Source organism: Lutjanus erythropterus, chromosome 21 (assembly GCF_056507025.1).
Source record: "Lutjanus erythropterus isolate fLutEry1 chromosome 21, fLutEry1.hap2, whole genome shotgun sequence".
NCBI classification, from domain to species: Eukaryota; Metazoa; Chordata; class Actinopteri; order Lutjaniformes; family Lutjanidae; genus Lutjanus; species Lutjanus erythropterus.
Window position 1 is genome coordinate 6,050,874 of NC_139337.1, and position 24,932 is coordinate 6,075,805.

At 40.1% G+C, this 24,932-nt stretch overlaps 1 protein-coding gene across 1 annotated transcript in view; it reads right to left on the reverse strand.

Moving 5' to 3' along the window:
* Nucleotides 1-24,932, reverse strand: part of LOC146307226 (uncharacterized) — a 160,763-nt gene that overhangs the window by 97,436 nt on the left and 38,395 nt on the right. Inside the window, exon 3 of the mRNA XM_084746840.1 lies at nt 22,446-22,502. Within this exon, the coding sequence (XP_084602966.1) occupies nt 22,446-22,502 (57 nt within the window). The remainder of the gene's footprint in view (nt 1-22,445; nt 22,503-24,932) is intronic.

Genomic DNA, 24,932 nt, shown 5'->3' on the forward strand with positions numbered 1-24,932 from the left:
TGGTTTCTAGAAGTTTGAAAATAGTTGGAAACATTTCTGATAACGGAAGTACACAACTCAACAAAGTAAAGAAAATAGGTCTAGTCAGTTCTTGACTTTTTAAAGCAGAAATGTTGCATATTATATAAGGCTGCAACTAACAGTTATTTTCATAGTTGATTAATCTGTTGATTATCTTTCTTTTTTGATTAACTGATTACTTGTTTGATCTAAAATGTCAGAAAATGGTGAAAACTGTCGATCAGTGTTTCCCAAAACTCAAGGTAAGGTCCTCAAATGTCTTGTTTTACCTACAACCCCAAGATATTCTGTTTACATTCATAGACTTGTAAAGAAACCAGAAAATAGTTGCATTTAAGAAGCTGGAAACTAAAAATTTGATTAATCGTCGCCACTCTAATATTATATATTATAAATCAAAACCAAATTCAAGTCCTCAAGTCTGCTGGGACGCCAACATGACAAGCTAAACATTGACACAGTATCAAAGGAGCAACTGTGATTTTCGACTGTTCGGCCGGCCAGAGGGATCCTGTGCCAGGCCTGGGTCAACACAATGGTCTTGTCAACACACAAAGATTTGGAGTCAGTTCATTACAATTAATGAACTTTAATTTAAAAAATGACTTTTACTTATGTCAGCTGCAGAAACCAGGACATTTGTTCATATTTGAAGACATGCCTTCATTCATATTCCACACTTACATAATTTCCTCTGTTCCCTCATTAATACAAACCCAACACTTCCTCCATGTTTACCCACATCTTGATAAAACCAGTATAATGTACATTTCCACAGTACTAAACCCATTATTGCAACAACGTAGTCATGTAATACTACACTACACTGCTTATCTGTTTCTCAACAGAAACATTTTCTAGGAACACTTTCTAGCTAAATGCTTCCACTCTGCTCTTTGATGTTTGACAACAGAAAATTTCCAGAGGCTCAGTGGGTAACGTTCCCTCTTTGTGGGTACACTTTTAGAGAGAAAATCAGCAGGGAGTGGGTTGTGTTTCATTGGCAGTCAGTCAGCAGAACACAACACAGCGGAAGTGATGAAGTGAAAATAATTAGTGAACAAAACTGGTAGTCCTGTTCAAAAGAGGAACTCAAAGCAGGTGACTGGAGAGTAAGACATGATGCAACACGAGCTATTTAAAGGTACTACAGTAGCTTTAAATACATGTATGTGGAATTTTCAGAAAATCATTGTTCAAAATAAACTCTGGGCTTAAATATCACACTCTGCAATAGGATATTTGACAGTTGGGACTGGTGGTCTGGCGGAGTCCCCCAGGGCAGCAAGCTCAGCCCCCTCCTGTACACCCATGACTGCAGATCCCGACAAGTAGAAAACTCTATTGTGAAGTTTGCACACGACACCACCGTCATTGTCCGGATTTCAAACAATGATGAGACTTCGTATCAGTAGGAAATAGACAGTCTTGCAGGGTGGTGCACAAAAAAAAAACACCTACTGCTCAACTTCAGCAAAACCCAGGAGCTGACTGTTGATTTTCAGAGAAAGGATGCAGAAATGCACACCCCGGTCTGCATCAGAGAAACTGAGGTGAAGCAGGTGAACAGTTTCACATTGAATTAATCAAATTAACTTTTTTTGTGCTTTGAGCACAGCAAGCCGAGTACCATTTAGTTCCATTACAATGGAGAAAAAGCAGACATCTCTCTTCCCAATATCTCCAAAACAAAGTGCACTGCGGGCCAGGGGGAAAAAAAAATATTTTTTGATTCTGGGTTGAACTGTCCCTTTAAAGATATTCAACATAAGATAAATAAAATAAAAAATAAATACCACCTTCTGAACAGACACAAACACTAACAAAAAATGTATTTTGTAACATACAATAGCAAATTTATTAAACTATTTAGTCCAGCATGATGAGAAATGAAGGTCATATTTTTGACTGGGAAAGGATTTTTATATTGCATGACTTGTTGCAATGATATAATGTGAGTTTGTTAGCTTTCACTTGTTATAAAGTAATTCCTGAACAGTCTGGGGCAAATAGGTAGAGGGGGTCATGAGCAGCACCTGATTTTTCTGAGGGGTCACGGCTCCAAAAGGTTGAGAGAGCCAGCGAAGACTCTCGCTTCTTAAGTTACATTACAGTTGGTTCAGAAAATAGCAATACAAAGCCATTAACACATGCAAATTGCTCCACATTGTAGCTTTAAGTAAAAAACACAAACTGCACACTGGCCTATCTGAAACTGGACTGTAGTTGTAGGTTTCCTTAAGGTCTGACTCAGCTGAAGTCTAGTGTAGTGTTTCCCAGCTTATTCCATTCTTATCTTCTCTCATATGGCTGACTGCCTGCAGGCTAGTCTCTGTCCTTCAGCTGACCAGGCCACAGTGTGCTCTGCCCCACTCTCCTCTCTCCTAGATGGGATAGATGAACCACACTGACTGGGTCAGAAATTTCCAAATCAATTTGTTTCATTTGATTATTATAACGGCTTACTGTCATGTAAGCTTAATACCTAACCTGGCTGTTTTACAGCGTGTTTGTATTCCAGATTCTGCCTGGCGCCCTATGGTTTGCTTCACCAAAACTGTCTAATCTGGGATGAGCCGGCAGGATAGGCTGGAATCCTACAGCTGTCCTCCAGCTGACCCCTGCCTCTCCCCTGCTCCTCTGCCTCAGCCTCGGCTCCTCGAGCTGGGATAGACACTATGAACTGGCTGGGTCAGGGCCGCCGCAGTACCACAGGCGCACGATGACGGTTCATCGAGAGGACAGGGCAGAGTGCTGTTCTCTGTGGAGGACAAACATCCAGAGTGTCCTGTTGATTCAGCCCCGACAGAGTATTAATCATGTACTTTGAATCAGGTTGAATCAGCGGTAGTTCACTTTCTGTCCACCTTTACCTGCAACTGTCCTCCACAAACTTTCTACAAGACTGAATGTAGTCGGCTTTAGAACGTCAGTCTGGTCTGGTCTATGTCCTTGTAAAGGTAGAACTGTATTATTGTAATATATACAGTAGAATCAATTCTCAGTCCTTTCAAAAATATTGTATGCTCATTAAGTAATGGTTGTCCTTTCACACCCCCACCTAGATGTGTTTTTTACATTGCAATGGCTGCATCCCAGTGTCTACTGTTCTTTTTTTTTTCTGTTTCTTTGTATATATATTATAACCACTGAGCCTCCAGGGGCAAAAACTGAGTTGAAGATAAGTTCAGTGAAGTTAAGTCCCATAATTATTAGCAATCTTTGAAAATAATTGGGGAAGCAACTGATAAAAAAAGGGATTTAAGTTGAATTTTGGTGAAATGAAGGTCAGTGTGATAGCACTGGCAAGTTTATTTCCTCTACATAAATCATATTCATTCAAATTGATACAGGTTGGCAGAGTCTGATATAAGAAATACTAAAAAGAATCTATTTGTCCTGTTTTTACTACAAAATTAGCATGTATGTGCTGCTAAAGACGCTTTTCTTACTGATAGGAGACAAGTTTGTCTTTCTGGTTTTTTTTTCTGCTGTGTGCTGGAAGACCAAAACCTAGCTCATGGTTGTGCAGGTGAGCAAAGAGAAAGAGGTTTTAAAGTCTTTGTTGTTCAGCTTTCAGCAGGTCTGTAGCTTCTAACTGAATCTCTGTGTTTTGAAGTTTATTTTCTCCCTGGTTTCGCTGTTTGTACTTTCAGGTATCTGCTTGATTTTACTGTTTCATGTTCACCTTCAGCTGTATAGGAGTCATGTTAAGTTACTAATGATGAAAACACAGTATTTCCTTATTATGCTGCTTCAAAATAAAAGCTTTTATGTAACAAAATAACAAGGAAATCATTTTGTGAAAAATTTATAGGAAATAAAATGTTCATTTCCCATTTCACATAAGTTCGACTAAAGACAAGCGCTTCATCAGTAAATACACAAACGAGTGCAAGCACCACTGCGCTGGTCTGACGCCCTGATTCAAACTGAGTCAAGAAAAGCAGCATGTTTATGAGAAAAGAGCAGAAAAGTCACAAAAGTTGCCAACAAGGCAACAAGCCTTAACTGTCTCCTCCAAAAAGGGCAGATAAAATACCCATGACTAGTGTAGAGTCATTTGACCCGAGAGTGAGTGCAGATTGTACCCTTTCCCACTGAAGACAGAAGCCACATGTTAGTGGGTGTTTGTGGGTTTTTTATCCAGTGTTAAAGGGGCTTAAGTAACACAGAGTGAAAAACAAGAGTGAAATGAGAGAATGAGAGGAGGAGAAGAGGAAGCATGGTGAGGTGAGACGAGGGAGGAGGGATAAACAGATCTGGAATGGGGATTAGAAGAGCTACAGAACTCCAACAGCGTCTCTGAGCTCGGGGATGCCGTCTAGTAACAACCATATGGCGCTAGCAGCCTGGCCACAGTTTGAAGGGTTTTCCCTTGTCTTCCTAACCACCTGAGCCTCAATCCTCCCTCTAATGGTTCTATATGTAGGAATCTGACCTATTATTATAGAAGATCAAAGAGTGACGGGTTGTACTTAATCCAGCCAATAACTTTTAGAACTTTTTCCAACTTCTGCCACAGCTGCTGGAACGCATATGGACTTGACGTATATGAGCAACACAATCCACATCAACAAAATCCCAAAACCCACATCAACGGCATAAACAGGTCTCTTTGGAGAGTGAACTCTGATGCTGTTGTGATGTATATATATATTTATATTGTCTTTGTGTCAATCATGGAACAAAGTAGCTCCAGCAGGAGCAGCTGCAGCTAAAAAATCTTTGTGTGAAATGAAGAACTGACTTTTCAAACTGAGAAAATAAAAGGGAAATCAGATGTTTGTAATGTTCAGTGTGACTGAAGAGTTGCTGTTTCAACTAAATATCTTTGTCTTTTTACAGTGAATAGGGCAGAAAGGAACACAATGTCAGCCTGAATGAATGAAGTTAAAAAAAATGGTGAATCAGTGTGATTATCGGGTTGGATATGCTGGACATCAACAAATTTTTGGTGTCAGTTGTCTTGGGTTATAACCATCATGTGACTAATGTTCTCATTTTATAGATGAAGGAACCAATTTCTCTGGATGGTTGTTGGCTGTGCATACACAGTGGTTAGGCTGCAGATTGAGTTTACATTTCCCTTTAATCTATTCTTTAACCATCTGATAGAGACAGAAAAAAAAGTAGAAATGCTCCAAAAAGACAACTATTTTGTATGTAAAATCTATGGTTAAAAAATACAATAAACTTTGAATGCATAAAAAAGACCATCAGTGTGTTGAACTCTGCATGTACTATCATGTGACATCTAGTATGCTAGCATGCTTATTTAATTTTGGTTATTTCACTTTATTTCGAGTCAAAAAAAAAAAAAAAAGCCCAGAGGAGACCATGCAGGCTGTGGAGGACGAGAAGTCAGGAGGCTGATGCAGTGATGGTACAAATTCACTGTGCGAGAGCGTGATGTGCATTGACAGGCAGTAGAGAGGCAAGGTGCATTGGATGTGACAACATCTCTGTAGCGCGTGTGTGTGTGTTTTGTGTGTTCATGTTTGTGCGAGAGGCGTGTGGTTGATGGGACCTGCAGGTATCTTAAACAAACACACACAGCTGCCTGTGAAACTCTTCTTCTTCCCTCCATCCCGGCTTCTTTTCTTTGAATCTGCGCCTACTATGTCAGTGTATCTTCCACACCTCATTGTCCTAGCCTCAAAACAACCCTTGTTTGTCTGTCTGGAAAGAGGAAAATAACAAAGAGGCAATCCCTCCGTGGCTATTTTAATCCCACCGTAACTTTCTCTTGACCATCTTCACGTCAGTGTTTGTTAGTTTTTATTGGCAGGATTAGGGAATTCAGCTCACGCGGAGGAATTTCTAACTATCACTGGTATTTTGTTCGCTCATATTTGCATTTCCAGCTGTCACGCTTTCAAGGACTCGTCACTGTCATGGATCACAATTCACACTACTGAGCCAAGCGGGACGGGCACGTTTAGCTCCCACCAGCAGGGATTGTGCAGTCAGTACCTGTCAAATCAACAGATGAGTTGAACAAGTGCACATTTCAAAGTGCAGCAGAGATCGTAAGAGAATCACTAGTTGCCTGTGTTGATGTTTCCTATCCAGAGCGTTTCACATTTAAAGCTCAAAGGCAAGTCTGAGGCCTTAATATTCACACATACGCTACATTCTGACATGAGAGTAAAGAGGGAGTCATCTTCTCAGTCACACACATACAGTACATGGGGATACACATAATCAAACACACACACCTTTACATGTGAGGAGCTCACACGGATGAAAAGCTTTCTGTCTCCACAGAAGACATCAGTGAAGGAGGAATTAGGTCTTTCTCCCAGCTTGGGGATTAAAGTTGAATCATGAATATTTAAAGGAGATTTATCCAGCGTTTCTACCAAATCACTTCTTTAAGTAAAACAGGATGACAGAGCGAGTTTATCAAATTATACAAAGATGCTGATGTGCTCAGCTAAAAGTTGGGAGTTACGGTTTTTCAATCAAATGAAATAAAGGTGACATATGAAAAGTAGGCTAGGGCGAATCTGACGTTTCCAAGTGTGACACAGACTGGTTGTTTTCCCAACAAGTTTCCAATATTTTCAGTTATTTCGGTCAGTATTCTAATGTTCTAGCCTGAGCAAAATGAAGAAATGAGGTTTATACAAGACGCTGACGGGTTCTGCATCAGTGGCTCTACAGAGCATACAGCCACATTAGCGTCTCTGTAAAGTTAAGAAAATTAAGATTTAAAGTCTTATCTTTGTTTTTGAAAAAATAAATGTAATAATTGTCCAGATGGTGGTGTCAAAGTAAAGGTGGGAGCAGTTAGGCAGTTAGACATCACCAGATTCACAGTAGTTAACACAACATTATGTAACTATTTTGTAATAAATTAACAACTCTAAAATCATTTGGGTGCTGCACTGACTTAATAGTCATTTTTTGTTGCCAGGTTGTGACAAGTGTGTCACTTTACAGCCATACACCACACACCAACAACAGCGTCATTGATTTTGATGAAACTGGATCATATTTTATGGAGGAAATGTTTTCTTGTTTTCTTTCTGAGGTCCTCCGGCTGCTCTGCCTCAACTTCCACAGAGTTTCTTGAAGGACAGATAGCTTTACTTGTTGATAAAGAAACCTCTAACTGATGATAACTGTAGCTGCCGTTAGCTAGTTGACTCAGTTAGCTGTGCAGCCAGCAGGTCTGTTGGTTTACTCTGCCTGGACAGGACGATGGGAGCAACAAGGCAGTGTTGGTGTTTACAGGGATTTTGGATCACACCAAGAGGAAGAGGTGGGGGCAGTTCTGGCAGGGAGCAGCACCAGAATGGTCACCAGAGCCGAGTGAGCAGGCAGTGGAAACAGAAGGGAGCTCTGTGGTCTTTACAGGCATCAGGGAAAAGATGGAGACACCAAAGAGGATGTTGGACTGGCTTTTAGTCGTTGGTGAGAACTTGGTGAAATAAAAGGCTGCAGGACAGACACCGAGCTGACCTTCTTACCATCTGACAGGTAAGTAATATTAGGTGCTTGCTTTGTCTGGTGTCGTTGCACTTGCTTGATATTTGACTGTTAGCAAAGTTGTCGATTCACTAGTTTCTGATCATAAGTATGGGTGCCATGATTCTCCAAATCCACGATTTGATTTGACTCTCAAATTTAAGGTTACAATTTCATTTTTTTGATTTAAACATTAGTACTGATGGCTCTGCCATTGTTGTCCACTACTACTGTGACTATTGAGTTGTAAAGATCAACAGATCATTGGTTTTATGCCCTGACAACTGTTATTTACATTTTCAAATTCTATAAAAAAAAACAGTCCCTGTGGATCAAGTGTGATCAAATGTCCCCTAAACTACACTGTGTCATCTTTTAGGTGCTGTTTTTGTCTTTGGATAGTAGGTGGGGTGGATAGAAAAGCAAATTTTGCTTTTTGATTTGATTCTTGAAATTGAAAGATCATTTCGATCGATTTTTGATTTCATATTGACATTGTGACACCCCTAATCATATACAGCTGTCGATATTTACAACAGCAGCACTTAAGTGATGTGCACTCTGAAACTGTAGGGGCGCCAAATCGTACATATGTTGCTTTAAATATATGTACACATATTTTGGTATTTTTACTATTTACTACAGCATTGATGTAGCAGGAGCCTAATTGCTGTCTTTTCTGTTATATTGCATATATTGTAATTATCTGAATTATATACTATAATTATCTGAACTGATGCCTATCATTCTTCCTCAAGATATACACCCATCTGCAAGACTATGGTTTCTCTTCCCACCATGTTTGAGGACTTGAGAAACTGTCTGTAACAAATACATCCAGCAGACTCTTGAGACATTTAACTGGATGCATGAAAACTTTGACCTGCTGGTGGCACAAGATAAAAAGTCAGGGGATCACCAAAGTCATTAGGATTTTTGAAAATCCATCCAATTCTTGTCCTTTGGACCAAAGTGGAGGACCAATTGCATCTTCTCTTACTGCGCCTCTGATGTAACACCTTCACACAGTCGATCAATAATGTATAAATCATGCTGCAGGCATGACAGCAGTTCAAGGTCCTCAGATGATGTATGTCTTCAGTGTGTGGGCAGATGCACATTAGTGTGTACTAAACATAGTACAGAGAACTAGTGTCGGGGTCTATCTATGCATAATGCACACTGCTCCTCTCTTTTAGATTCTGATATCCTCTGACTTTTCCTTCACTCACCCTCCTCAGCCTCTTCAAGTGTAATGCTGTTCAGGGTGACGCTCTCTAGGGGTTGGGATTTTCATGTGTATGCGTTTATGATATACAATCTGTAAGGTATGGGATGATCCCTCACCGGAAAAGCACGCATCTGCTTACACAAAAGACTTCATTGATTCATCTCCCTCTCTTTTCCGCCCTACATCAGCCCACCACAACTCTCTGAGTCTAAGTAGGACAGGCTGCCCCATATAGACTCTCACACGCAAACACACCCATGCTGACAGAGAGCGTCGAACAGGTCAGGTCGATCTCTGGAGGTTACAGTATACAGGATGGTAAAGCGAGAGCAATACAGCTACTTATGTCAGAGCTTCTGGGAGTGTACTCAACAAGACTCTTAAGTCTAGATATCTGCAGATTTGCACACAGATGAACATGTACGTTCATACATAGTACCATTCAGGAGACTTTACAGGTCCTGGTCTAGGTGTGACAGTACAGATGGAGATGTAAAATCTCAGGACAACAGTTCCCAGCAAAGATTCAACGTATATGGAAGACCTTTCCATCTTTTCATATAGAAGATGGACGGATTGACAGACTCGAACCTGGCAGATACGTCCCAAACATGCTTGTGAGGCAACATGATGACAAACCTCCTGACAGCAAGAAAAAGAGACCCTTTGATTGCTGTATTTGGCTGAGAAAATGAGGAAAAATAGCATAACAGTGTGCGCTTCATGAGAATAGGACCAAGGATGGGGAACATATTGTTTACAGTGCATGAAACGGTGCTTGTAGTGCTGATGGTCACAAATTTTAGGGTGCACCCAGATTACTGAAATATCAATATTGTTGGTGATTAATCTCTATAGCAGATATCTGCATGAATGCAGAATGTATAGGAAAGGTACAATATTTTAGTATCGAAAGTGATCTGATTTCCTTTTTTGTAGTATTGACCAATCATGTTTAACCAGTCTTTGTTTGCATGCAGATTGACAGTCTTATGTAGAGAGAAAAACAGGTGGAACACATTGGCCGAAATGCAATTTCAGCACAAATCAGATATTGTCTTACAGTGATTAAGCTTGTTTTTTTCTTAAATATGTATCCATTCATATGCACGTAGATATCCGTTTATAGAGACATCATTACAGCATCTCAAGTTACTAATTGAACTGCAAACAATGACATGGGAGTCTTTCCCCGGATATCCATGATCTGTTCTGCGGATTCAGAAGCCCTTGAACACTGGTCTTTGCCCCAAGAGGCCTGATGATCATCAGGTGATGGCCAAAAGATTCAGGGACTGGTTGGTGATTTCTTCTTATGTTTCTTATGTTTCAGTCCTTGTTATTAAAATGACAAATTTGTCTTTTGTTCAAAAGCTTAAAACAGTCTATATTATGTAATTATCTTAACACAAAGGTTGACTCACAAACCTTTCAACATTTGGTTCAAATAGCTCCATTTGGCCATAAGATCTGTCACTGATTCAGTTCCTAAAAACATTTTTTAAATGTGATCCTTTTGACAAGGACCATTAATGTCTGTGCAAATAATGGCTGCTGCCTGCTAACTGTAGCATGACGTTGTTGTAGTGCTCCGATGACCTCTCAGGTGGGCGGTCAGAGTGGGAAGCGTATAGAAAGAACAGTCACTGGAGACGGCTGCTGGCATCCTGCCTCGTTCCAAGAGCCAACACTGGTTTCTTTTATACATGATCACAATCTTTCCCTTACTTTTACCAAGTACTTTTGCGATTAACTTTAATAAAGTTGGACGAAGGGCAGGATAATCAGAAAACATACTCACACTGGTCTTTTTGTTGGACTTTTTAGATTTCTAGGTGTGCAAGATTTTTCAGTTAGGCTGATGGTGATATAATGTATTGTAGTTTCATGAAAGCTGTAGAAAAAGTAGTTGAGCTGCTGTCATGCTATCTCCTTCTCCTGTGTGCTTCTCCTTTCATGTCTGGAACCCCACAGGCAGCCACTAATTTTGGAAAAAAAAGCTATAAAATACTGATAGCTACAGTAGCAAACCTCTTTAGAGAAGGCAGAATTCCCTTTATTTCCTTTTCTATGAGTATTTTTAAGCCACGGTAGGAAAGGAAACAGGAATAGCTGGTTTTTCTCTTTTCTCTTTTCCAAAAAAGGAAAGAGTAATAAAGAAATCTGTTTTGTAACCGAAGAAGCACATCTCTCTCCAAGCAATAGAAAATCATTTCCCTGTGGCGCACATTAATCTCTAAGCTTTACACTGTAAAAAACCCACCGCCTCCAAAGGTTACAGCTCGGATGACTAAGCGTCTTGTTCTCTTAGAGAGCTGCAAAGATGTAAGAATATAGGCAAAAAGGAAATAATACTGCACGTAATATAAAAGGCTGCGAGGGACAGGAACAGAAAGGAAGTAAGAGAAGGGAAAGAGAAGCCATTAGACATTAGATAGCAGGTTAAGTTCAGGTTAGTTGGAAGAAGAAAGAGAAACCCAGAAGTCAGGTTGGTGTGTTATATATTGGTTTATTAGCACAAGGTGCAGGCAGACAACAGAGAGAGGCACGTCTATAAAAAGGACACTCTTTGGAACAAACACATCAAAAAGGCTGGAGCTACATCTTTGTGGCACATACAGGAAAGTCTTTATGCATCTAAAAAGGAAAATAGTCAAAAATCCACAAATAGAGTAGATCGCACTGCAGGGGTGAAAAGTTCTGCAACTGTTGTTGTGTCTGCAGCTGAAAATATCTCAATGAAGGACTCCAGTGATCTTCTGTGCATTCAAAAAATAAAGATCAGGGGAGTATGGTACATGCTACAGTAAGTGGTGCTCTACTTGCTAAAATGCACAGACGGATGGAAGTGTGTTTGTGTACAAATCGCACTTTTTCACACTATGAAATTTGATTCTGTTAGCGCCGACGTGTTAGATTATGAAAGGAAACTTGGCATGCCACAAGACATTACTACACTTCATTCACAGTTTTTTTCCTAAAGTGTCTGGGATCTGGAAATAAAAATGAAAAATGCAGGTACTGTCTGACTGGAGAAGTTTCAACACTACTTGGTGCTGGGCTCTTTCGGTTGATACCTTACAGACATCAAGTATCAACAGACTGAGTCACTGTGATGTTGCACTAACAACAGTCTGGAGAGACAACAGTCAGTCGATCTGAATTGCGAATTGTGTTTATTGATGTTGTCATTTGTAGCTGTAACGTTTGAAGCTACACAGTTAAACACAGTGATCTGATCGATCTAATGTTCCTGCTGTGCTTTTAACTTGTGTTACTTTGCTAGCATCTTTAATTGACCACCCGACCGCATCAACTCACCACCGGTCGGACTAACTAACAGGCGTTCACGCACCGATGATACTCTACAGCTGTGTTCATGCTTGGTTTATTTCATGTAACCAGCTTTAATGTATGGATCTGGCTTGTTGTTATTATGCTGCAAAATAGCAGCATCAAGAAGCTTCTGTTGGTTTGTGTTCAACTGTTTGAGAGAAAGACAGAGTGCACACCTATGGTCGAACAAGGTAGAGTACGAATGAGGAGAGGGAGCAATGTTAGTGAGAAAGCCAGTGAATCAGATGATTAATACATTATTTTCATGATTGTTTCACAGCAGTTATGTTTTTTTCTTTTGGTAATTTACAAAACTAATTATTTTTAGTTCAATATGTGCTCAAGAATAAATAGAAAGCAACAAATTAAAATGCGTAACTTCAGTAAGTGTTTTGGCACTGTTAGCTAGCTAATGTCTCTCGGATGTAGTGCCGAAAAATTGACTGATTTTTGAAACAGCGAAGTGACATTACATTTTTTTGTCATGTTATGTTGTTTTTTTTTTCATTTATTTGGAAAGGTGGTCCTTGGAAATGTTTTAACAAGGAGATGTGGGCTTACCGAAAGTTGAGGAACCCCTGCACTAACCCCATTGCTGCAATGCCCAGAGTAACTGCTAATTGTGGGTAACTTCAAGCTGTCATTTTCTTTGGTCTGTGACCCAGCAGGTAAATTAGGTCTCCAACCTATTGTTAGATAACAAGAAACACTGTGATTTGTTCTATACGCAGCCCTGCTAGCTTATGGTTTACAGGACTGTATCATCTGAATGATAAGTTCTGATATTTTAGTTTTCAGAAAAGTAAAATTTGATTGACTGACTGAATTCATTACCTAGACAAGACATACAGCAACAGACACAAGAGACACATAGCTTCATTAGTAAGCAAACACGTTAAGTAACTAATATAAATAAGCTTTCATAAAGATCAGATCAATTGAGGTAAAAAACGAAAAACAAACTGCATATCAGAGTTCAGTGGAACAGAAGACTGCTCAAGGACTTCTAGGACATTTCTTACATTGTTTACAGGAATGATTGTCAACTTAACTTCTGACTTTAGTATTTACTTTTATATCTATTTGGTTCAAAAAAAGATTAGAAATAGTGCAAAGCAGGTACAGAGTGCAGGTTAAACAGCTCAGAGGTTTTAGAGATAAGGGACCCACAAGGAGAGCTGAAGTGTTAAAAGCATTTCATTACAAGAAAACATACAAAACATACACAGTCTTTTGGTGGGTGCATCTGTGAGGATGTTTGTTTGTTTGTTTGTTTGTGTGCGCGCTGGTTGCCGGGTGTTGATGGATCCGGCTCGCAGCGTTGGAGACTCTGTTTGAAAGCTTTCAGACATGAGGACAAGGGCTGGCTGCTGGATGGTGTCTGTGCCCGCGAGTGTGTGTTCATGTGTGAGTGAGGACGTGAACTTATGAACTTACTATCTGCTTCAGTGTGATAGTGGAACAGAGAGGGAGACAGAGTAGAGGGGCCACACATGTGCATCATTTCTTTATGCTACAGTAGCCTTCTGAATGTGTAAAGCTGAACTGAGTTTGTTTTTGGGGGGGGTTTTGTGTTAAAGGGATAGTTCGGATTGCATGAAGCTGGGTTTAGGGCTGCACAATTAATCGCAATAATTAAGTCGCAGAACCAGAAACAAATCACATTTTTTTGAAAAAGGAAAAATGTGCGAGAAAAAAGCATTATAATGAAGTACTGTAGTGCTGCAGAGATGCCCTGGCCTAAAAATCTTCTTTTTCAGGTAAAAGAAAACACATTTGTTTGTCACAGTCCCCCAACAAACATCACATCATCTTGATTATAACAGTATTTTTGCAGTAAAAATTTAAATTGTGAGGCAAAAAAGATAATTCCCTCTAATGGTGTTGCATATTGCGATCGTTATTTCAGTGAATGTAATTACAATATGACATTTTTAACTTCAACTTATAATAATATGACTTCAACTTGTGCAGCCTAGTTTGGGTTGCATGCAGTGGTACTGGTACTAAAGAGTACTGAAAATCTGTACTCAAGTAAATCTGTACTATTACTAAATTAAAAGTAAAAGTACTGGTGGTTAATGCATAATCAGTGGCAGCATCCAATCAAAAGGGTTTTCGTTTCTCCAAATCTTCAGTCTAAATTACTTTGAACTCCTGCTCTGTTCTGCTCAGTTCACTTCTATAAACCCAGGCTTCATTGGTTTTATTCTCAGCAGTGGTTCATACATGGACGGTACTCTGCACCAAGTAGTTTTATGTGCCTAAACCTAAAAAAGTACTTTTATGTGCTTAAAACTAACCAGATTGCGACCGTTTGACAGCGTTAATCACATGTTAAGAAGGCTTTTTGGCTGTGTCAGATACAGCTGCTACAGTGTACCTTGTGCTTCAGTATCAGTGGCCGAGGCGCGGTGACAACTCGTTGATATGTGACAAGCTGGGCTGAGAACCTGTTGGAAACCCATGCCTGCTGCACCATTTTGGGGTGTTTATTTGCTGTATGTTCTGGGGTTTCATTGGCCAGTTTGAGATCAGATAGCCTTACAGCTACAAAAATGCAGATGAAAAGTTGGGGCATTAATTCAAATTGTAGTCAATTATGATAGATTACATAGTGTAATGAATACCTAAGTACAAGTAAAAGTACAGACTTGAAAATATACTCATAAAAGTACAAGTACCCACTACTTAATTACAGTAATTTGAGTATTCATAATTAGTTACTTCCACCCCTGGTTGCATGCATACTTAATGATAGTCAGTGTATTACCTATAGCAGATAATGGTCACGACACCAGCAGGAGAAGCAGCAGGCTTACAGGTGTAAGAAGCTAAGCAATGTACTGCTGTGGACAGGGTCAGCAGCAAGATGTATTTTAGACACACAAAGTTTAAGTGTATGTTATTTTTAGAATATTTTCACTGCTTTACCTTGCTTTCACAAAGCCTCTTCTGATGGCAGACCACTATTATATGTGCCAAATGTTGCTCTCTCGCTCAACCAAACTCCATTGACAAAATCAGTAATTTTACCATGCAGAACTTGGAAGCTGCTGGTCTACTGCTACCTCAGTCTGTTAGTTTGTTTGCTGTTGTATGACATCAGTGAATCAGAATTAAGCTTACAAAACACTAATGTCACACAATCACACAAACAAACTAACAGATTGAGGCAGCAGTAAACCAGCAACTCCTGTGTACTGCAAGGTAAAATTGCTGAATTCACCAATGGAGTCTGGCTGAGTGAGAGAGAGCAATATTGGGCTTAGAGTTCCTTTCAGAAAGGCTGAACGTGAAAATAATCTTAATATAGCATACACTTAAATTGATTGATTTTGATTATATCGATTTTTTTAGGTGGCTAAAATATTTTGTTCCCGACCCCGTCCACAGGAGTTCACTGCTTTCATCAGCTTCCATGCTGGTGGTCCTCTCTGCTTCTCCAACTGACATAACGCCCCACTTAAAATAATCCGATCTATCCCTTTAATATTCAACAAATTTAGAAACAGTACACGAACAAAGAGAAACGGACAAGAAGAGAACATTTCATTTGACACAGTGGAAATAAGTAAGTCTGACCGCAGACAAAAACAACAACAAAACAAAAAAAATACAAAATGAATTTCAAATGTGACTGTGTGTAAGTCCAAAAACTGCTGTGTGTCAGAGACACCCCGTTTGCCCAGCGGAGAGAATCATTACGTGGAGGAACAGTGTGTGCCGCAGTAGAGACAGCGTGGCTTTGTGCGTGTGTGTGTGTGTATGTGTGTGTGTGAGCTCTGTCATGAGTGGAAGTAAATGTGGTATCTTGTCTACAACCTCAGATTCTCTCCTTCACACTGGATCAAAGAAGCAGTGGATAGGGTAGATAGGGTGTATGTGTATGTATGTGTGTGTATGTTGCACAGGGAGAGGGAGGAAGTGCACAGAAGCGGAAGCACAGCTGATTGACAGTCGGCATGGCGATGGAGGCGGGTTCTAGTCCTCTGAAGTGTGGGGAATGGGGATAGGAGGAGAGAAGGGAAATAACGAAGAGAAGAGGGACGTAGAATAAAAAGAACGGTGATGAAAGCAATCAAAAGGAGGGGAAGAAAGGGAAGAAGATGTAAAATAAGTGCATCAACCAATGAGGTTCATTCAGAAAGAGATAAAATAAGTGGCATAAGAAAAAAAAATTAGAATAAGAGGAAGGGATAAGGGGGAAAAAAGGAAGAAAGCAGATTAGTAAAGCTGTCAGAAAATCAACTCATCCAACAAATGTCAAATACTTGACCAACATGACTGATCTCATTCTCAAGTTTTTATCGTCTTATGTTGGTCAAATATTTGGGAAAATATTCGATACCATATACTTGTTTCTACGTGCCATGCAGAAGCGTCATGCACTGGAGGTGACATGCAGCATCTCGCCACACACTCGCACGTACACACATCTGCATTTGCCCTGTCAGGATTCAGCTTACGCTCTCAACTCTGTGACCCAGTTACTACTTATACCGCCTGCGTCCTCTCTCTGGGGTCTGCTGGAATAACAGTGATGAATGGATCCAGTGCACCTCGACAAGGCCAGATGCTCTACCTACTAAAGTAGGCCCACTTAAAAAAAAAAAAAAAAAAAAAAACTGTATCACACCCCACATTGTACTCTCATCTATGGAAACACACTTCTGCCAGCGAAAAGGGAAAAATTCCCATGAGAAGTCACAATGACGAGATAAGTCATAATATGAAATAACGTTGAAATTATGAGAAAGAAAATACTTTTATCTCAGAATTATGACTTTTTAATCTCAGAATTTTTACTTTTTGTCTAATAATTATGACTCTTTATTTCATAATTCTGACTTAATCTCAATTATGACTTTCTAACTCATAATTATGACTTTTTAAGTCATAATTTCAGGGTTTTTGTTTTGAGTTTTCATGTCATCCTTTTGGCTTTTTATAGCTTTATTAATTTATGACTTTATGTCTCATAATTATGACATAATCACATATTTTAAACATACGTCTACAAATTATGACTTTTTATGTCATAATTATGACTTTCTATTTAATAATTATCACTTTTTATTTCATAATTATGACTTTTAAACTCATAACTCTTACTTTTTAACTCATGATGACTTTATCTTATGATTTTGAATTTTTCTTATAATTTTGACTCTTTGTCTCATAATTCTGACATTTATACTCACAATTTCAACTTTTTATCTCATAATTCTGATTTTTTAATTCACTGTTCCAACCTTTTAACTCATAATTCTGACTTTAAATTAATACTTAATACTTTCAACACAGTTATGATTTTTCATCTCATAATTATGACTTACCATGGGATTTTTTTTTCTTTTACTGGCAGGAATAGGCATACTGATCGTGTTAGTAATACAGTGTGGGAGATGAAAGATTTATTTTAATCAAAACTTAAAACAGAATATCCTTCCAGCAACAGCAGTCACAAACTCTACTGGAAATACACACATGCACACATGTAACCATGGAAACACAAACTATCCATGCCATGCAACTAGCCAGACAGCTAAGCGGTGAACATGCCAACACGGGCGTGTGATTTACATGCTGATCACTCCTCCCACTGTCACCAACATCCATCCCACCACGGCTTCCAGTCATCTCAGCAGGCCGCACACACAACACGAGAGACGGCTGTGGGTACATCTGACAGCTTTATCCTTCCCACTTGTATCAGCTGTCACTCAGTGGAAAATAAGAGATATGGCTTTGCACCAGTGACAGATTAATTCTTTAGCAGACAATAGTTGGTTTTAATAAAAAAAAGTAGAGTGAAAGACAAGGTTGGTTACAAGACGCTAAGCACTGTCCCTATGAGACACTGAGCCCGTACATTTGGTAACCAAAAGGCAATTTAGTGCGATTTATCGCCGCCGTCTTAATGGTGACACTTATGTTCACTTTTCTCATGAACTGTGATGTGGTATTTCCTGATAGCACAATAGGTTGAAATCCTATTTAACATACAATCTATCGTCAAAGCAAGTTGTTTCTCCCTGGTTTCAGTCCTCCACTGTTAGCTGTTTAGCTGCTTATAACTGTTAATTGTCTGTCAAAGTAAAGTTAAAACCTGTTATCTTGAAACAAAAGCTCCCTGCTCTGTAAATACACACTGCCTCTCTCTATGCCCACCAAACTCCATGAACATTTTGCTCAATTTAACAGTCTTTCTACTTGATTTCTCCTTTAAACTCCTGCTTCTATTTGTTTTTTCATAGTTTCATAGTTATTGTAGAATAATAAACAGAAAGGCACGAAGAAATCGGGGCGTTTGTGGAACCATAACACCATGTTAGTTAAGGCTTGCAGTGGAATATTTGGCAGCCACAGGGTAACTTTGTGTGGCCACAGGCCGTAGAGCCATGGTTACGTCAAACCCTGCTGCATTAAGTTTTTCAGCACTCCTTTTTTGTAATCTACCCAAGCGGTCACTAATCACAATCAACAATCGGTCACCATGACTCATGTTTTCATCTACAGAGCACCAAGCTGCAGTTTAAGGGCCACTGCAGCAATTTAGCATTGCACTTCCATAAAGACATGGGACTTGAGTTTTCAAAAACAAAACAAAACACAACAACAAACAAAACAAGTATTCTCCGAACACGTGTAGAGATAAACTTGATAAGTGACGACATTACCTGAACTATTTTCTAAAAGCTCCTGTGGAGCCACAGAAGACTTTACACACCTGTTTTCCCATGCAACGTGCTACTAACCATGACGGTAAACTGACCTTTATGTGTCACTGGAGTGCTAACTTGATTTATAGGTCAACGTGCAGTACACATGATAGATGGATCATTTAGACGAAGAGGAGCAGCGACAGGTTCTTACAGCCTGGCTGAACATCAAATCTCCAAAAGGTCACTGACGTAAGCTACATTTTTTTTTTTATTGTGCTGTTCGTGTAAGAAACAGCAACAACAACTCGTGGTCTACTACAGAGCAGCCACTCAGTTTCAACAAAATGTGGGTTAACCACAGACACAAAAAAACAAAAACAAAATCAATATCGACATTGTCCTGCTGCCAAGTGGATGGAGCTTTGACTATATAACATTTCAGCACCACCAGTTGCATTTCATTCTGATTTTGCTGGAAAACACCTGAAAAATTTTACTTTAAAGATTGCATAAAGCAACAATAAATGTGTGTTCTGAGTTTGTTGCTCCACAGAAACGTGTTATTAACAACTCAAACCAATTTGAATAATTAAAAAATTGCTAAGTATATAAAATTAGGTTTCAAAATCATTACAAAATGAGCAGTTTTCTGTGCTCTGAAAGATTAGGGGCATGTCCGCTTTGCTGTCTCAGTGTCAAACACCACTTTGACCTGAAAATGACATGAAACGGCTCCATCTAGCAGCTTTATTGGACATGTCCAGATATGTTTGAGCCACCAGAGTCTTCTGTGTCAGGCTGTTGGAACTGAAGTGACCTGAAGTGAACTGCTGGGCAGATCTGGACTGAGAGAGTCGCTGAAAGTATGTTCAGAACTGACCATTAGGGAGGGTGAGGGATGGCTGAAGTTGGGCTTATAGAACGTTGGGGGACCATGGTTCTGAAAACGAGCCTGAGCCATGTTTCAGGTCCGCCCCAAAAAATCCTGATCACAGAAATCGTGAACAACAGTTTAATGGTCTAATTCAGTTCTACATAGTTCTCAATGTTCTCACATTTTCAGACTCATGTTTGCAGCTAGACCAGATTTATGTCTGCTTACTGTCTCACACACACACACCACTATTTGGTTCATGTACAAATGTTTGTACTATTTTACAAGTTTTGAAGGATAATGACTCAAACAATTTTGTGCTACATGTTGTACTTTGCAGATGCGTGCCGTCATGGGAATTGCGTGCTGTGGAGGAGCGGAGCAGTGAAGGAGACCGCACATACTAATTTATACCCCCATGCAAAGTCTTTTCTCTGCTAATGACATTGCACAGCAGCTCCACATTTTAAAATGGAACGACTGCATGGCGACAAGAAACAGTGAAGGAACAGGAGGATGTGTGGAACATGTATGTTAAAACTGAGAGAAAAGGAGACAGAAGAATATTGAGGAAAAAAAAAATACAATGAGCTGGTGTCCAAAATGTAACACACACACACACACACACACACACACACTTGAAACAGTTCTCTCAGTCTATTTCAGAATAACCAAGCAGCCAGAGGGGACGATGGAGGGTTTGTTCATTAAGACACAATAAATATTCCTCTCTTCTCTGGAGCTGCATCTCCTCTCTGTAGCTAATTATCTCCGATATGAGATGACACTATAACAATTTAATCCCATCATAAGCAACAAAAAGACTGCTGAGTACAAGGGACTTGTGCTAGTGAGCCTCGATGGCCATGTTACTGCATTTATTAAAAGGAGTGCGGATGATATTATCAGGGCGAACACTTTGACAATCTCCTGTCGTCAATTAAGATTCATTTTCAAGCAATGATTATGCAAATGATCTCATTTGCATTTCACAACCTATTGAAAATGAAGTCTTAACTCTCTTCTCTTTTATCCGTGGTCTGTAGAGAGGCAACTAGGCAAAGTTGCAAATCACAAACCTTTAGACTGACTGTTTTGCCTGTTTTGAAGAAGAGCTAAGGCACTTTGAGGTTAAGTGTATAACATTTAAGAGGATCTACTGGCAGAAATGGAATATAATATTCAAAAGTATGTTTTCATGAGTCACCCTAAAAGAAGAAACGACAAGTCTTCTTTCATGTGTTGTACTGCCATGTTTCTACAGTAGCCCAGAATGGACAAACCAAACCGAGGCTTCTGACAACATAAGCTTGTGTTTGTAGAAAAAAAAAAGGATATACTGGCAGGATTGAAACTACCATTAAAGGTTCCATGACATGGCAGTTCCAGAGTCTTTTGTGGTTCTCCTACACATTTGGCAGACAAGTTGAAACCTGATATTTCACTGCTAGATGGCACTATTCCTACACACTGGTCCTGATAATGCAATGACAATACTTATAGAATTATAAGCAAAATTTATAGGTTATACCAGATATTTAGGCCTCACTCAAATGACTGATCAGCTGTTTCAGCACTGAGAGTGGAAGAACCAGAAGAAGCAGAAGAAGAAGAAGAAGAAACAGAAGAAGCAGAGGAAGAAAAAGAAGAAGTAGAAGTAGAAGTAGAAGAGACAGAAGTAGAAGTAGCAGGAGGAGAAGAAGAACCTTTTTCTGCTGCTGGCATCCCCGTCCCATGAAAGAACTACAGCTCCAAGACCTCTCTCCATTTTTCATCTTCTTCCTCTCCTTCTTCTTCTTTAAGGTTTTTTGACAATTGGCAAAAATTGTTTTTGTTTTTGCTATGCAACCTAGTTCTTCCTCTACTCTGTTGTAGCCTCACTGCCAACTTCTGATGAGTTAAGCCTAGTTAGTTCACTCCAAATAAGTTGATGAAAATGTGCCTAATTTTCATTTTCTTCTTTTTTCTTTTTTTGGTGACATTTCAGAAATTTGTTTCAAATTTACAACAGTTAGACGGAAAGAAGGCTTCTGATAACATAAGTTTGTACTTGTAAAAAAAAAAAAATCAGCCTATACTGGCAAGGTTGATACTACCATTAAAGGTCGGGTAACATGGCAGTTTCACTTCCATAATGTGTCATATTTCAGAGTGAAAGGGAGGATGTGGGCAGGGAATAATTTCAATATGGTTTCGGTCAAATCCTTCTGATTTGATTGGATCATTGATGATAAGTGGGTGTGGCTTTGTGAATATGTGGCAGAGCAGTGGCAGACTCAGGCTTTCTGAGGGGCAGGGGTGAAAAAAAAATTCAAAAGGGCACCAACTGTGGGCCTCTGTGGTGGGACACCAATGCACCTGAAGCTGTGATGCTGAAACAATCACTACAGCTCTGTTGGAACTTGGCACGCCCTGCAGTAGAGGGCACTTGCGCGTGTTTTTAAATTATGCACATAGAGAACCTTTAAGTAGTGTTAAGTATTTGAATACCTTTCCCTTTTACCGTTTCCAATGAACTGAAACACAAAAGCAGAGAGTTGCAGCTCTTCAGCTGAACTACTGAACAGCTGAGAGGAGAAAAGAAAGAGCAGCAGCCTTGTACTTAATAGGACATTGACAAAATGTTGGAGAGCAGTGAGAGCAGCTCACATCCTGCTCTGAGAGGCCGCTAATAATACTACAAGAACACATACACACAGAATCGAACTGAGGAGAAGAACAAGAAGGAAGCAAACAAGGTCAAAAGACAAGAAAAAGACCAAGAGGCCATGATTGGTGGATGAGGATGACCAGGCGGCCTTAGCAGACTGACCGACGGCAGAGAGGAATTGTGTCTTACCAGGTTTTTGCACCCCATGAGCTTCCTGCTCTCCATTCTCCAACGCAGTACCCGTGTCTACACAAACACACACATACACACACACACATACACACAAAAACAAGCAAACACATTACTCTCCATCTAAGTGCTAATGGCCTGACGAGATCAATCAGACTGCATTGTATTGGTTTGACCAGCGGAAATATGACAGACTGAGGCTGGAATTAAATGGAACCCACTGACCCTGACTGCTGGGGCTTTTTAAAGGGCGCCTCGCTTTAGTCAGTGTGCACTGTCTGCCTGTGGATGAGCCTGTTAATAGCACACAGGCCCGAATGGTCAGGCAGAGGGCAGCACATGTGTGTCAGTGTGGGACACTGACGGAGGTGATACTGTGTGACATCTGACCGCTGAGTCACTGCACTGTATTTATCCAATGTGCGCTGCAGACACAGACACAAGCATGTAGCACACAGATTTACACAAGGACACAAATGACTCAAACACACATGCACACACACACAACACTTATTTTGTAAAATGGACTGCTTTTACTTGCCTCTCGTTCACCCAGACATTCACTATTCACACACTGATGGCAGTGAAGTACCATGCAAGGCGCTGGTCCAACACTCGGGAGCAAGTTGGGGTCAATGTCTTGCTCACAGACACTTTGATGAGCTGGGGACTGAACCCTGAGACAGACAACCTGTTCTACTGCTGAGCCACAGAGGACAAACAGGCCTGTATCATGAAGCAACTTCAACTCCTAAGCTAACAGCAGGGATCTTAGAACAACAGTATCACAAAGCTGGTTGTGGTTCACCATTAATGCTTTTTTGCTGTTAGCTGCCAGCCTGCTACACAGTGTGGCTAACGTTAGCAGTGCTAGCAGCAGCAGCTGCTCTGCTTGCAGGTTAATGTCCATGTCTGTGCTGAATGTGGTCACATGTTGCTCCAGTCGAGTGATTATATATCAGTTTATCCTGGCACAGTCGACATTCAACATTATTTCCATTTTCTTGACTAAAGCACTGCCAAACCGCACTGGTTTGATGAGTTGTCATCTGTCCGAGTTGCTGATAAAGACATCCAGGTTTGCCTGGGCCACCAGGGGATACACGCTTACGGCGCTACAGGGTCCGCTGTCAGATGGAGCCACAGCCCCAACTACTGGCGGGGAGGCAACAGTTAACTGGCATTATGAATGAATGAAATATTGATAAATAGTGGACTATTATTTCTGGTGCAGACTAGCGAGGGTGGTGATGTTTAATTGTGTAGTCGACTAATTGTGCACATCGCTAATACAAACGTTTTTATTTATTAGTGGTTAAAAAGTTAATTGTCACATTTAATCTTAGCTCCAATGCAAGTGAGATGCTGTTAGCTCTTGTTGCGGCACACCAGTGATGTTTTTTGGAAACTTAACAACCATGTTCCCAAAGCCTGAGATGAAGTCCTCAAATATCTTGTTTGACACAAAGTCCAAAGATATTCAGTTTACTCCAGAAAAATCCAGAAAATATTCACATTTAAGAAGCTGGAATCAGAGAATTTTGACTTTTTTTAAAATAATTTGCTAATCAGTTAATAATCAATTAATCATTGCAATTCTATTTGTGATACAGGCCACAGGTTGCATAATTTCATCTTCTTACATACACAGACTGACAAAAATACATGCAAGTACATGCAGCCACAAAAATCAAGACCAGTCTAATGTCAATACATGCAAACACATACAGCACACACAAAGATAACATGTAGGCATGCAAAACCACAAAACTACATGCAAGAAAACACACATGCACACACAAGCTATGATTCATTTGTGTCCACACAGAAGGACACAAACACCACAGATTAAAAACAAGAGCACATTGGTCAGGTGAGTGTACATTGTGTGTGCATCAGAGCACCCCGCCAACAACTGTGATATAAAAAAAAAAAACAAAAACAAAAACACAACAGTGCCTCCTCCTCCTCCTCCGTCCAGCTCTCCTGCTGACAGAGGACAATAATTTGCGCACTGCCTCGCCCTGCTGTTTGCCACTCTGCGTGTCAGCATGTCTGCGTTTGTCCAAATGCACACAGCGTGCCACAGTTGATCACTGGCAACACCACCCACGGCCCGTCCTACAGCCGCCTGTCACTGACGAGTGCCCACACACAGTCTGACTGTCTGACCAAAGTGTCTGGGTAACCAAAACAGGCCCGAGAGCTGAGTCAGCCTCGGTCAGCTGTCACTTCCTTTAATCTGCTTATTCACCCAGCTGTTTATTTGATCCATCTACTGTTTATTTACCTGCTTACTCACCTCCATATAAACACCTGTTTCTCTACCTATCTTCCTTAGGACTGTGTGTTTAATGACAGATATTATATCTACTGTCACACTGCAAACGTCAATTTTGAGCAACAAGTGGTGCTTTCCAGAAAAATCTACTTCATGTCTTGTCATGTTCATTTCTGTTGTAATGATGCAAAAACAAACGTTTCTTT